The sequence below is a fragment of the Buceros rhinoceros genome, unplaced genomic scaffold (assembly GCF_000710305.1).
Source record: "Buceros rhinoceros silvestris isolate BGI_N320 unplaced genomic scaffold, ASM71030v1 scaffold14045, whole genome shotgun sequence".
Classification (NCBI taxonomy): Eukaryota; Metazoa; Chordata; class Aves; order Bucerotiformes; family Bucerotidae; genus Buceros; species Buceros rhinoceros.
Genome location: NW_010414658.1, coordinates 40,714 through 53,868, shown reverse-complemented (window position 1 = coordinate 53,868; position 13,155 = coordinate 40,714). Strand labels below are relative to the sequence as shown.

General features: G+C 40.2%; 1 protein-coding gene across 1 annotated transcript in view; it reads right to left on the bottom strand.

Annotated features, from left to right (window-relative positions):
• The window catches only part of LOC104494347 (sex comb on midleg-like protein 2), a gene marked incomplete at its 3' end in the record, with an annotated part of 37,246 nt that overhangs the window by 2,223 nt on the left and 21,868 nt on the right, over positions 1 to 13,155 (bottom strand). Inside the window, exons 6-7 of the mRNA XM_010137163.1 lie at positions 4,910 to 5,163; positions 317 to 449 (exon numbers count right to left, since the gene is read on the bottom strand). Of these exons, the coding sequence (XP_010135465.1) occupies positions 317 to 449; positions 4,910 to 5,163 (387 nt within the window). The remainder of the gene's footprint in view (positions 1 to 316; positions 450 to 4,909; positions 5,164 to 13,155) is intronic.

Below are 13,155 nucleotides of genomic sequence, written 5' to 3'. Positions count from 1 at the left end.
ATTAAGGGGTGGGACGGGACACACATGAAAGAACTGTACGGTTTCCTTCTTCAGACAGGAACAAACTGCCAGGTCTAGCAGATTTATCAAAAGCCACCATGCTCCAGCACTCCTTGCTATAATGCAGGGTCAAAATACTCGTTCTGCAAAGCAACACTGGCACCTACAAATATCTTTTAAAAATAAGGTAGATGGATAATGATATACAGTAATAAGTTTGCAGCATATTTTCCATAAAATGACACTACTAGTTGGTTTGAAATGGAAACCACTTCACATTAAAAATGCCATTATTTTTTTTCCCTCTGTCTTTTACCTGTGGATATAACTGCTGCAGTTGCACCGGACAAATTAATTCCATCCTTTAGTATCTGTGTAGTGCCACTGTCCCCCTCAGGAGAAGAATGAGAAGGAGATGCAGGAGTCAGTTGTTCTGGCAAGATTTTTTTCTGTTTAGAGAAAAAAAACAAAGTCAAAACGTTAAACATTTTTAAGGAGTCAGCAAAACCTTTCTGCTATCAGTTACCATCTTACTGAATGTGTGTAGTTCCTTACTACAGAACCACTACACACAGCACAGAAGATAAAGTCCAGGAAAGCAAGACCAGAAATTGTCAGAAGAAATTTGTATTTACAGCTCCTTAAGTGAAGTAGTGGAAGACAAATGACTTAAAAAGCAACCTACGCCTACCTAAAAAGTGAGAAAAGAATGAGTTTTATATACTAATTCATAAACCTTCTAAATCTTACGAAGCACAGAAGAGGTGTTGCGGGTTATTTTCCTGTCCATACCCTTCCAATCATCTGGGTTTATCAAAACTCAAATCACTTAGGTGGGCTGCGTATATATTCCCATATAAAACTTGAGTCACATTTAGGTGTCAACTTTACAGTGCACCTAGATTTTCCCCCAGCATGTTTCAAAGGAGATGAAATTCTCAAGTAATCACTTTCAGAAACTGGTGCTTTACACAATATCAAATTAACCAGTAGTTACAATCCAGTCACGCAGGTTGCCAAAACCTTTTCCTTTCCCAAACCAAACTTATTTGCAGATTATTATATGACAGACAACTGGAGTTGGCAGACTAAGATTTAGAAAATGGTCCGTGTGCACTCCCTTCCACCTGAGGAAAATTTTCTTGTAATTTGGTTTGGACTGGGTTTTATAAAAGAGGCATGCACGAGAAAAACATTTCTAAATGTGAAGAGAACATACTATGAAAATACATGGTGATAAAAAAATGATAAATTGGAAAAAAGTTCATCAACTCTGCCTTTACCATTTATTCTTGCATGAGAACAGATTATGATCTCATTCTCTTACCTACCAAAAGAAATAGGAATATAAGAGATTACTCAATGTCATGACTCTGCTGAAGGCAGCAGAGTCTTGGCTACTCAGGTGGTAAGGATTTAGTGCTAAAACTGACCTACAGCGAAGTAGAAAAATCAGTCAAGTTGCTAGGGGAGGCTAAGTCCTCTTCTATTTATCACTATTCATTCTTTACACTTTCAGAAATAATATATTTCAAAATAATATATTAAAAATCATGTAGAAAGCAATCAAAATATACACCTCCCTAAGAGCAGCAGTGTCTAACTTCTTCACAACATTTATAAAGAATAAATTAACTCTCTTTTGAAATCCAGGGCACTTTAAAAGAAAGTTTCTGTGCCCCTTACAGTTCAGAGAAGATAGGTTTGGCTGGAGAAATTATCTGACAACATGGCACTGGGTGGAATTACCATGAACATAAGGAACAGACTGCCAAGGGTTGGCACTGCATTGTGAATGAGCCAAGGTGACTCAGGCCAGACACTGAACCACGCAGTGATGTATTACTTGTCAGGAATTGCCTGTGGGTGACAGAAAGGTCTCTCTCCATCCTTAATACAGAGAACAAAAATGCACTTGGGAAGTTTGAGCTTTTGATCTGAGGTCTGACATTCCTGAAGGCCCTTCTGGAGCAGCAACTCTGAGGGGTCAGTTTCCTCTCACCATGCTGCAAAATATGGCTGGTCAAGTTGAGGGCAAAAAGGAGGAAAGAGGAGAAAAGCAGGCAAGAAAACAAAATACTAATGCTAAACTGTAAGACAGAAGAACTACCCACCCTCCACACTAACACGTAAGTGTGGTGAGGCTAGCAGGCTGTTTCCTACCTTCTCCTTCAGAAGGAGGAAAGAGAATGCATGTTGGAAGTACAGCACGTCATGCTTGTTCAGCTGAGGTTTTCATTCTGCAACCCCAAAACAGGGAGCAGCAAACTGTGAACCCAAAGCCATGCTGTTCCACGGGACAGGCCATGTTCCCAGCAGGGCTCAGCACATTTGCTTGGTCAAGGTGGCACAGCTGGCCCCTGCTAGCTGCGAGAGCATGCCAGCTCCATTTGCCTGCAGAGAGCACTGCTCACAGTCTGGCACCGCACAGCCAACTTCACAGGTTTTACCCTGACACTCGAAACCTCTCTGCTCGTAGGGTTGAATTTAGGGCTGTGATCCACACTCAGACCAAGGCACTTCAAGAAATTATTAAAGGAATTCTTCACATTGTTGTGCAAAGTGTACTTTTAAAAATAATGAAAGAGAAGTAAGGAGATTTCTTCTTAATTATGACAGTGTAAAAACATACAGTACAAACTGGGGGAGACAAACAGAAAACAAACCCCAACATGTATCTCATACTTACGAAGCAGCTTAGGAAACTTTTCAATAAAGGAGAAAAGTGACACAACATTCCAAGCTTGGTAATAAAAGTTAATACCTGCACTAGCATAAATACTTCGGCATAACAAACTTAAAAGGGCAAGTCAAACAACTCTACAGAGTATCAGGCATAGATCAATCTCGCTAAACACACAGGTTTTGAATTACCACACAGCCAGCTCACACCTGAAGCACAATTACTTAGCCTGAAGTCTAGAGCAGTTTTTCAATCAGCCTTGGGGGGGAAAAAAAAAAAAACAAACCAAAACCTTTCAAATCTCTAAGAGAATTTTTAAAGTTTTTTAATGCAACACTTAATATAGTAAACTGCCAAGTTAGATACATCAAACTTCAATCCTGCAAAAGCTAACTCTTAGTTGCCTGGTCCCACAGAGGAAATCAGGAGTGTGTAGAGGTGTAAAGACGTGCAATGTCAAAAGTAACTGCCTTTCCCCAAGCAAATCCCCCCAAGTACCTCACACAGACCAAGTGCCAAATGTGGTCCTCCAAGCAGACACCTTCAGACATCCAGCCTTTAGAGCCCAGAAGCCTCCTCTAAGGATAAAATTCCTCCAACTATTCTTTCAACGAACACACAAAGCCTCTCAATTTCTTTTTCACACACAGGACAAAAAACTCTTACATGAAAAGTGCGTATCCTGCCACACCTGAGTATGTCCTTAAGACACGAAAGTCCTGCGTTCAATGCTCTCCTTTAATGCCTCCCAGACTTAGGGAGAACACTCCATCTGCCAGCTAGGCCTGGATGGGAGAACCTTTCTACTCTTTAAATCTGTGTCTCTGTGTACTTTTATACATAGAGCAAGAGATAAAGCTGGAGACCACTTGCATCAGCAGCCTACCAGTTGGATGCCCAACTGGAAGAGGCAGGCAGCAGCAGAGACAGTGCTTGGCTTTCAATTTCTGGTGCCCAGAATAATTTCTTATCTTGTAGTCATCATTTTAACAAAGTGCCTGCTTCCAGTTTTGTGCTAGAGGCTTCTGGGTGTGCTCTAATAACATTACTTCACTAGCACTTTACACTGACTAGCACTAGCACTGAAGGGCAAAGTCCTGCCTGTGCCATTACTCCACACCTTCCCGCACATCACTAGCAACAGATCTCTTATCCCACAATGATTGACTGGAGGAGAAAACCCCCCCAAAATTCCAACTTTTTGAAACTTGGGGACAGAGAGAGGGGAAAAAAAACCAACCCAAACCAGGAACAACAGTATCTCCCACTCCCCCAACAGTTCTAATGCAAAGGAGGAGGGAGCACAGGGACAGACATAAATTATCTGGAAAAAGACATGCCAGGATTGCTGCTCCTCTTTGACAGCCTGCAGTGGGTGAGCAAGCCTCAGAAAATAGATGGTACCCCATGGCAATTCTCCTGCTGCGCTCCTAGCTTTTCTTGCAGCAGCCATAGCCTTTGTGCTTTTTTGAGGTAGAGCAGACAAAGAACCAAGTAAGAGAGATGGATGCTGGGTTAGTTGTCTACCAGTTTAGCTTCCTGAACTAGTTCACTCTGGGATTGTTTACCCACCAGTGCTGGTGTCACCTGGGAGTGGGAAGGTGGGGTTACAGCAGTGCTAGTCTGGACCTGATCAAGCTTGGCAGGGAGAAAGGCATCGCATCACTCAGATCAAGGCAGTATTAGGCCCACACCTGGAATAATGTGTTGCCTGAAAAGGAGCTTCCTACTTCATGCTGGTATCTCCAGGATTAGGGGCTAAGAAATTCACTTGGCAAATCCAGTTGTACACTTAGGAGGTCTGAAACCTGCAAAAAAGCCCTCACTGTTCCCAATTCTTTATTTCTAAACACCAAACAGTAAATAAATAAAAATTACACAAACTATATATATGGTTCAGTAAATGAAATAACACAGACTAAAAAGCCTAAAGACTTCCCTGGCTCTTGTAATTTTACTGGAAATGGTTATTCCAGAAGAGTATTTTTCAACACCAATGACTCACCCATAAATAGATTAGTAATCTTGTTGTGGAATGAGACAATCCACAGAAGTTTAGACTGAAATATTCCAGAAGAGCTATTCTAGATTTTTTTCTTGTAATCAGTTGCTGAAAACAGTAAAGCCCTGAAGGCTGAAGAGAAGACAGAAAATTAAATAATAATTTTAAAAAAATCTTACTACAAAATTTTGCAGTATAAAGTAAAGTAGTAGATGTGGACTAACCTTTTTTCCAGGTTTTAAACTTTTTTTCCTTGTTTTAAGATTTTCAGTATGAGAGTTGCTTTTTGTCATGGGAATATTTTTAGGAGACCTGCCCTTCTTGGGAACTGCAGACTGTCCAGGGGGTTTGCCCCGACCTGGTTTCCTGCCCCGTTGCGCTGCTGGTACTGGAGCAGATTTCTGTGGAGACTGCATTGAACGCCGTGTCACTTTGGAAGGGGAAGATTGGATTTTTGCACTGCTCTTTGTAATGGAAACTGAGGAAAAACAAAAACAAAAGGGAAGGGGGGAAAACCTCAAAATGAACGATGGAAAGCAACTTTTCTAACAAAGGCTTAAATAAAATAAAAATGTAGTGCACAATTCACATTGTAAAATAAATATATTTGGACATTTTGAATTTAAGTGGTTGGCATGAAACTATAGAACTTCACTAAAGCCAAAACAGAACTCTTTATATCCATTCTTTTAAAGGGACTTTCCTAAGAGAAAAACATTCAAATAAAAATATTTAATCCACTCACCTTATAAATGTTTCCCATAATTTACTTATGATAAGGTATTTCTAAAGTGTCTTTTGTCAAGATCTAAGAGCAGATCTAAGAGCAGTTTCCGCAATTATAAGACATGCCAACTACCTTCTAGGGAGCTACAAACCAATTCTGGGCAGCAAAGACAATCACCCCACTGAAGAGGAGAAATTGATGATAGGCAAAGTATCATTATTGAGCATTTAACTTTCTAAACTGGCATCTCAGACAAGTTCATGTAAGTACATCCAGATTATTCTACCTGGAGCCATCCAGACTTAAAATTTTGTTTGAAAGAAGGGCTTCAAATAAATCAAACACCAATTATTATTATTCTTCACTCTTAACACTGAAGTGGTTCTCTGTTGATTCTCCCATTCCAATATAAAAATCAACCCAATAGGTACATGACGTGACTGTATTATACTCTGGTGTGAAGCTGCAAGATGTAATCAGAGTTGATCGAACTGGACTTCCTAGTTAGCAATCTACTCCACCCAACTCGCTCCTCTCCGAAGAAATATTGATGATTTCATTTTAACAACTCCCTTCACAATGGACAGATTAAAACACCAGAAGGATGCCAAACAGAACCTACAAGTCAGGATATATCCTCAATGAAAATATGTACCACACCACGCTACAGCAGCACTTACAGCCAGTGAAAAGCAGTTACTAAGTCCAGAAGTCCACAAGTATTCGGTTTTGCTGGCCTGATTGCTAGCAGCCAAACAGATGCATAAGTTGTGAAAGAGGAAAGTAGAAGATGAATATGGGAGATACTGTGACATCAAACCATTCTTGTCCTGAGACGAAACGAACACACCACATATTCAAAGTTATTTGAAGCCTTTACACTAGAATTAGATGGCTTTCTAGTATCACACAGCCCCTAGTACAGCCTTTCACACCTCGCTGATGATGAAACTCCCACGTTTCACCCTAACTTTAAATGCTATGGACGTACTGTGACACAATCTAGAAGTACTGCAAGTTAGGGTACAAGCAGGCTTTGCCTGTGTCAGTCACCAAAGCACTACCCCAGACTGAAAGCAGAGCTAGTAGTTAGCTTCTTGGATTATTGTGAATTTGGAATATTTCTTCTCCTAAAATATTAGTATATTGAGGGTTTCTAGTAAGCATATAAAACACAAAATGAAACTCAAAGGTATATTTGAAGTGAGATCTTGAGAAAAGAACATCAAGATAGAGGAACAGTTTTAATGTCTAGCTCTGTGAGTGATATTCTCCTTAACAGCGCAGCACCGAGCTTTAGAATTGTTACTTTAACTCTGAATTTTTATTTGGGTGTTAACTGTTATTAAGTATTTGCAACAGAAAATGTCACAGTAAGATGAAATAAACACTGCAAACAGAATACTTATAAAACAGAAGTACTACTGTCACGCATTTTGTAAGCTGTAGAAGCATTTACATACATTGCTATTTGTCTGATTCGGTTACTAATTAATATTCCTAAATGGCAGTTCAGAAGAAATGTCTTCATTATGGCTGCTTGCAATCCTAACACATCAAATACAGAAATGATATCCCTAGGTATCTGAGAAGGACCACCTTCTGGATGTGCAAAGCAATCGCTGCCCTTTCATTTATGCATGCCAAAACTTATTTTCATAGGCAACGCCAGCTTAAAATAAGATGAATATAATTTTAAGCAAATGCTGGCACAGCATTACTCCTACGTCTCTGAACTGATGCATGACAACTTGCGTTAAGCAAGTATGTATGTCTGGAAAGCAAAACACAATCAACCGTATGCTACACAATACTGTACTACATACTGCGTCCTGTACTATGCTCACACCAATGTAAAATGCAGCTATTTTTATTTACTTGTGCCACACAGCTATGCATTTAAAAAACAATCATGACCTCATAAAGAAATGTTTCACAAACTCTTTGTGCCTCTGTCTATGCTGAAATCTAGCAAATGCATTTCTACTCTTGCACATTAAAGACACAGTTAAGTTTAAATACGCAGCTATCCACAACGTCAACAAGTTCTAGGAGCACAGGTATGAGGTTCAGGACACAGGGCACTCCCTACTCCCTTCCAGAAGGGCATTTACCAGACAAAGAATAACAACGCAAACAGCTCCAACCACGTCAGACTGCCCTCTTGAACCACACACGTCAAGTACCCTTATCTCAGCATCCTCCTACCTGTATATGCCACAGGACCAAATATTACCAGCATTAACCATTAAAGGGGGGGTCAGGTCCCATTTGGTGCTTTTCCTTCTGCCTAGGGCTGAAGCCGCTGTTTTCAATAGGCAGGACTGCAACAAAGCCCATGCTGCCTAGGCAGCCTCCCGGAGATAGCAGCAAATGAGGAGGCTGCTATTTGCATTTGTTGATTTAAGAGAGGATGGGGGGCGAGCAGGGGAGTGGGAGACTGCTAAAGTAATTCCCATATTGTCTGCAGGCTGTATTGACAGTGATCATCAGTCACCTGCTCATAGTTCCTTCACCCCGGCCTTCAGAGGGAGACCAAAGGTTACACTGGGTCACAGGATCTGGAGGGAAATGAAAAGACATGCAAAATCAAGCTGCCAACCCACTGCATCTGTAGACAGAGTTATCCCCACTAGGCCACATGTTCCAAAAACTAAGACGTTTTAATAGTCTCATGAGAACTTGTTAAAATATAACGATGAAGAGAATAGAGAGGAATAATGCCAAGCTCTGCTTGCAATTACTGCAGTATTTAGCTGAGATATTTACAACCAAAAAAGCACATGTGCCTTTTCAGGATGCTGCTTTGCATCACAAAGGCATTCTCATTTGCACAAACAAAATCAAGCATTTGTGTCTGTTGCTCTTCTACACAAATATCAACTGCTCCTGTTTCAGAAGTGGGATGCGTTGCATGACATTCTTTCCCAAGGCTCTTATTTACACCCAAAACTTGTTCTTCAGTGTCCTCAATAACTGAAGAACAGAGATCACACTACACAAACATACTTTACTGTAGTAATGTTAGCAACTAAACGGCATTTTCAAAGTTCACAGAGCTCTAGTTGCACCAACATTTTAGTGAGGACTATAGGTAAGTACCTTCGTGCAACACACAGAGTTTTCATGCTTTCAGTCACTCCTCATTCAAAATTTTCTTTTTTTTCCCCCCAAACCGTTCTGTGAGGATCCCAATACCTATAAACTTTGTATCCGATGTATGTAATAGAAACTCCAAATCCAGTATTATCTTGGGACTCACAGCCTGAAGACACATTGACACAACTCAGTCCTCCTCACTCGCACAAACAGATCCACCCAGTCAACGGAGTTCATTTGCATGAGAAGGACATGAAAGATTAGACCTTAGATGAGGGCCAAATTCTGCTTGCAGAAGCAGAAAAACTGCCGGAACACAAGCAGGACTGCAAAACCTGACTCTAGAATGTTATCCCTGAGATCTCTTGCTAGAATAAGACAGATATTTAAGACAACCGTGAAATCTGAAGCTACTGAAACGTCAGCGTTCAGGAAGGGAATGGGACAGATAACAGCTCAGAAGCCTGAATTCTCATGCAAGTCTAATTAGTAAAATTCCCTCAAATAATCCACAGTGATGGTTTCACTCCATGTTTTTAGGGAAAGCAAGGGGAAAAAATGTTCAGATTTGTAATGTTTAAACATTAGAAATCTACTATTCAGTTAGTGCCACAGAGCAGCAATTACAAGACAACACTTCAAAAAGCTGAAGTGAAATTACACGAAGCAAGGTAGGGGTCCATTTTGCTGTACATTCTGCGAACACAGCATCGCTGCCTTAGGTGAAGGTGCCGATAGGGCAGTATAAACTGTAATTCGGTGTTTAAACCGGCATTTCTTTCAGGATGGAAACAATTCTGTTTGTATTACAGTATTGTTCCTACGTCCCCACCGAGACACAAGCCAAATGTTCTTCTGAGAATATAAAAACCTGGCCCTTCTCTCATCCACAGATAAAAAACAGGAGGTGAAGAGATTTAGCAACTCACCCTAAACCCACGTGAGCATTCCACGTGAGCAGAAGTAATGGAAACATAGATCCCGAGTTTTAGCCCAGGATTTTAACTATAAAATTAACCGCCTTTAATACATCAAGTTATTATCATGATAGTTTTGACAACTGGCAGAGGAGGAGGAAAAGATTAGCAATTTCTCAAAACAGCTGACTGCCAAGGATTATAAAAATTTATGTCCTTATGTCTCAATTGAACAAGAGTGCCATACAAAAGCAAAAGTATCTCTCATACATGCCACCTCTTTCTATATGTGTTTGCATTGCTTATTGTTAAGAGGTCGTTGCGAGATACTAATTGATATGTTGCTATGATACAAAATGAGCTTTAAGTCATCACTTTGCTATCTAAAAGGCAGCACTGCACTTGGAAACTTCAACATACACCCTGGCAAGACATGGACTTTACAGCTTGCGATTTTCTTTGTTCTAGATTTTAATTTCTGCTATCAATATAACACACACTCACACAAAAAAAAAAAGTCTCTTGCTGTCTTCTGTGAAAAATCCTAGCCTCCCTTTCACAGCCCTGAAAGGTGAAACAGAGGGCTCCAAGCAACATAAGACAAAACTGGAGTAAAGGAAATCACTTGTTTCCTAGTGAATTCCTCAGCCAGCATTGTGGCATCTTTGGTCCCTCACCCCCACTCGCAGTCTCCCACATTTTCAAAGAGGTAGGCAAGCCAGCATCTACAGAACAGACGTGTGAAAATACTAATTAAGCTCTATCAAAACCTACTGCTCCCCAAACTAACACACATCACTTCCAAAGAAACCAACCTTTAATACAGCCCAGCTGAGGCAGGGGGCACGCAGGAACGGGGAGTACAAGCAAAACAAAAGACTCCTGGAAAGACCTCTCTGGTTACTCTCCAGAACCCAAGAATGGTGAAGAGCCAGCTTCTACACTCACCCTTCAACAAAACATTGTCACTGCAAGCACACTAGCAAAAAGAAATTAACTGTGTTTTCTTAATAAGCTGAGAAGAAGAGAGCAAGTAAACAAATAATAAACTATCAAAGCAGCACAAACTTGAGTTACCCGGAGACACTTCTGCCGTGCTGCTGATGAATCTGTCAATAAGCCTAGCTCTACACACTGGGTAAGAGTTTTAATGACCCAATTCTTCCCCCCATCATTACTAATTCTGTCCAGGTTTTGCCATTATTTTCCACCAAATAGCATCAGCAGGATAAAAGGTGGGCCCAGAGCGAAACGGTATAATGCAACAACCTTCAGGGGAAGAAAAAAGAAACATACGGTGTGGTTAGTGCAATGCCACCATTTGTTTTGTCTCAATATCTGAATGACAACACCGATATTCTCAACATAGCTTATATGTACTAACACAGATTCGGAAAAAATCCACTCAATCCCATCCTCTAGTTGGGCAACACAACCCCTGTGGACATTAGTATCCATAAGACCTGAACAAGAGCAAATAAAAAAAATACTTTCCATGTAACAGTCAAAAATACATCTGTTGGAGTACGGCTAATTTAACGGAAAAATGCAACTACCTTATAAGTAAACATGGTAAGATGGTGAGGAAACCAGACTTAAGAGTAAGGCTATTGCTTAGGGAAAGGCAAACCCTTGATTTTTCCTTAAGTGATTACTGCCCTGCAGCAGCACCACCCAGGCCTTGCTGCAAGACGCCAAGAAACATTTATACCAAATTAAAAAAGCTTAACATGTGAGAGAATGCAGCAAATCGGATTTTAGCCTGAGGCACTGAGGAGTTTTTCATGGACAATTCTGAAGACAGCATAAATCTGCTTACCGTATGTGCCTGATTTAACTAGTGTGACCTGCTCATGAAAAGAAGCTGGCTGCACTGAGAGAAAAATGAAACCTCCAGCAGTATGAAATTGTACCATCTCAGCATTTGTTTTTTTCTTTAATGAAACTTAAGAATTACCACGCTTATCTGATTTTTTTTTCTGGCTACTTTAAACAACGCAGTCTTTTCTCTGATCTAACTCTGGATCTGTTCTAAAGTTTCAACAGTTCTTTAACCTGCAAACAGGCAGAGTAGTACTTAAGTGTACATTAATGCTGCACGTTATTGTACAACTCATCTGACAATACAGCACAGCTACGAATAATGAAATTATGTCAAAAAACCAGGGCACCTCCAGTAGCTAGCCTGGAAAATCTGCACAAAGTAAGCCTTGAGAAAAACATCTGAAAATCAAGCAAAACTAAACTATGAAATCATAAAACAGACAAATAAGATACTTTCTAATGTCTGCTTGAGCCTGTAGCACTCTCATTGCTGCAAACAGCTTTTGAAGGAGACCTTTAACATCAGAGGCTGATTAGCGTAATGAAAGAAGATTGCTCGTGCTGACAATAAATGCACTGAATTGGGAGAAAAGCAATGAGGGGACACACTGTGGAAGGGAGGGAGACAGTGGATGAGGAAGTAAGGAAAAGGTCTAAGAATTAAAGCTATAGCATACCACTGGTTTTATTTAGATTACCACATCATCTTCCATTAGTGACACAAATTCTCTCCTGCACAGCGCAGAGAGCAGTTCCTCCCTCACGAGTTCTTGTGCCACCTTTATCCATCAAAGATCCAGCTTCATAAGACTGTGGGGATCAGGGATATATAGGAACTGATTCCTTTCCAGAGGCTGTCCACATCTAACTGATAGATATGACTTTATACTGAAATCAATCTTTGCAGGTGAAACTACTTATCATTTCCCATATGGTTTGTCTCTAGTTGTGCTTTTGTTTTCTCTCTTTTATGGAAAAGGTTTTACTTCTATTACCAACAAAAAGGTGGGTTGCCTAAGTAACTGCTGTTTACATGTAATGACTAAATAGTGAAATGAATTTATACAGAAACAGCAAACGGAAACTGCTCTGACAATCTCCAGTCATCTGCCTTCTAGTTCAATCATAAGCCTCAGATACAGCCAGCTACTCTGCAATACAAAAATATTCTTAGGCATAGTAACAGCTTTCTATTATCCAATTGAGTAAAATAAAAATTACAATCTATGGTGGTTAAATCAAAAGCATATCATCTTTGGCCTAGAAAAACAGTTAATAGAAAAAAACACCTAAAAGATATCAAACTTAAAAAGCCCTTTTAAAGCATATTTGAAGTAGAAGTTATATGGATTCAACAGACGACCAAATTTTGGAATGAGCAAAGGCAGAAGATAATACTAAAGCACCAAGACTGAATGGCTTTTTGCATTCATACCCACTTCAGGGAAGCTCATCTCATCAGTTCCCAGATCAGAACATCAGAACCCCTCTTCACAGGGGTTTGAAGTAAGTTCCCTGACATGAAGTACCAGATGTAGAGGTCAGGAAACAGAGACAAAACAAGCAGAAGAGAATTGACATGACAAACAGCACTTAGGAGTTTCAAGGAAATGAAAAGATGAAATGTTCAACCTACTGATAGTGCTGAGCAAGTTTGTCCTTAAAACTGCCTCAAGTTCAGAGACTTAAGAATGTGATTAATGTGATGCCAATCCTCTAGCTAGCAAGGTATGGACAGAAAAAAAATTTCAAAGAATTTTACCACAGTGGCCAGGAATAGAGAGACATGTTTCCACGGTCAAGAGAGCACTCTAGAGAAATCCTGATGAGATCTCTGCTTGGGCTTCTGCCATGTGATTCATATATGATCTAGGACAAGAAAGCACGAGACGGCAACAACTGC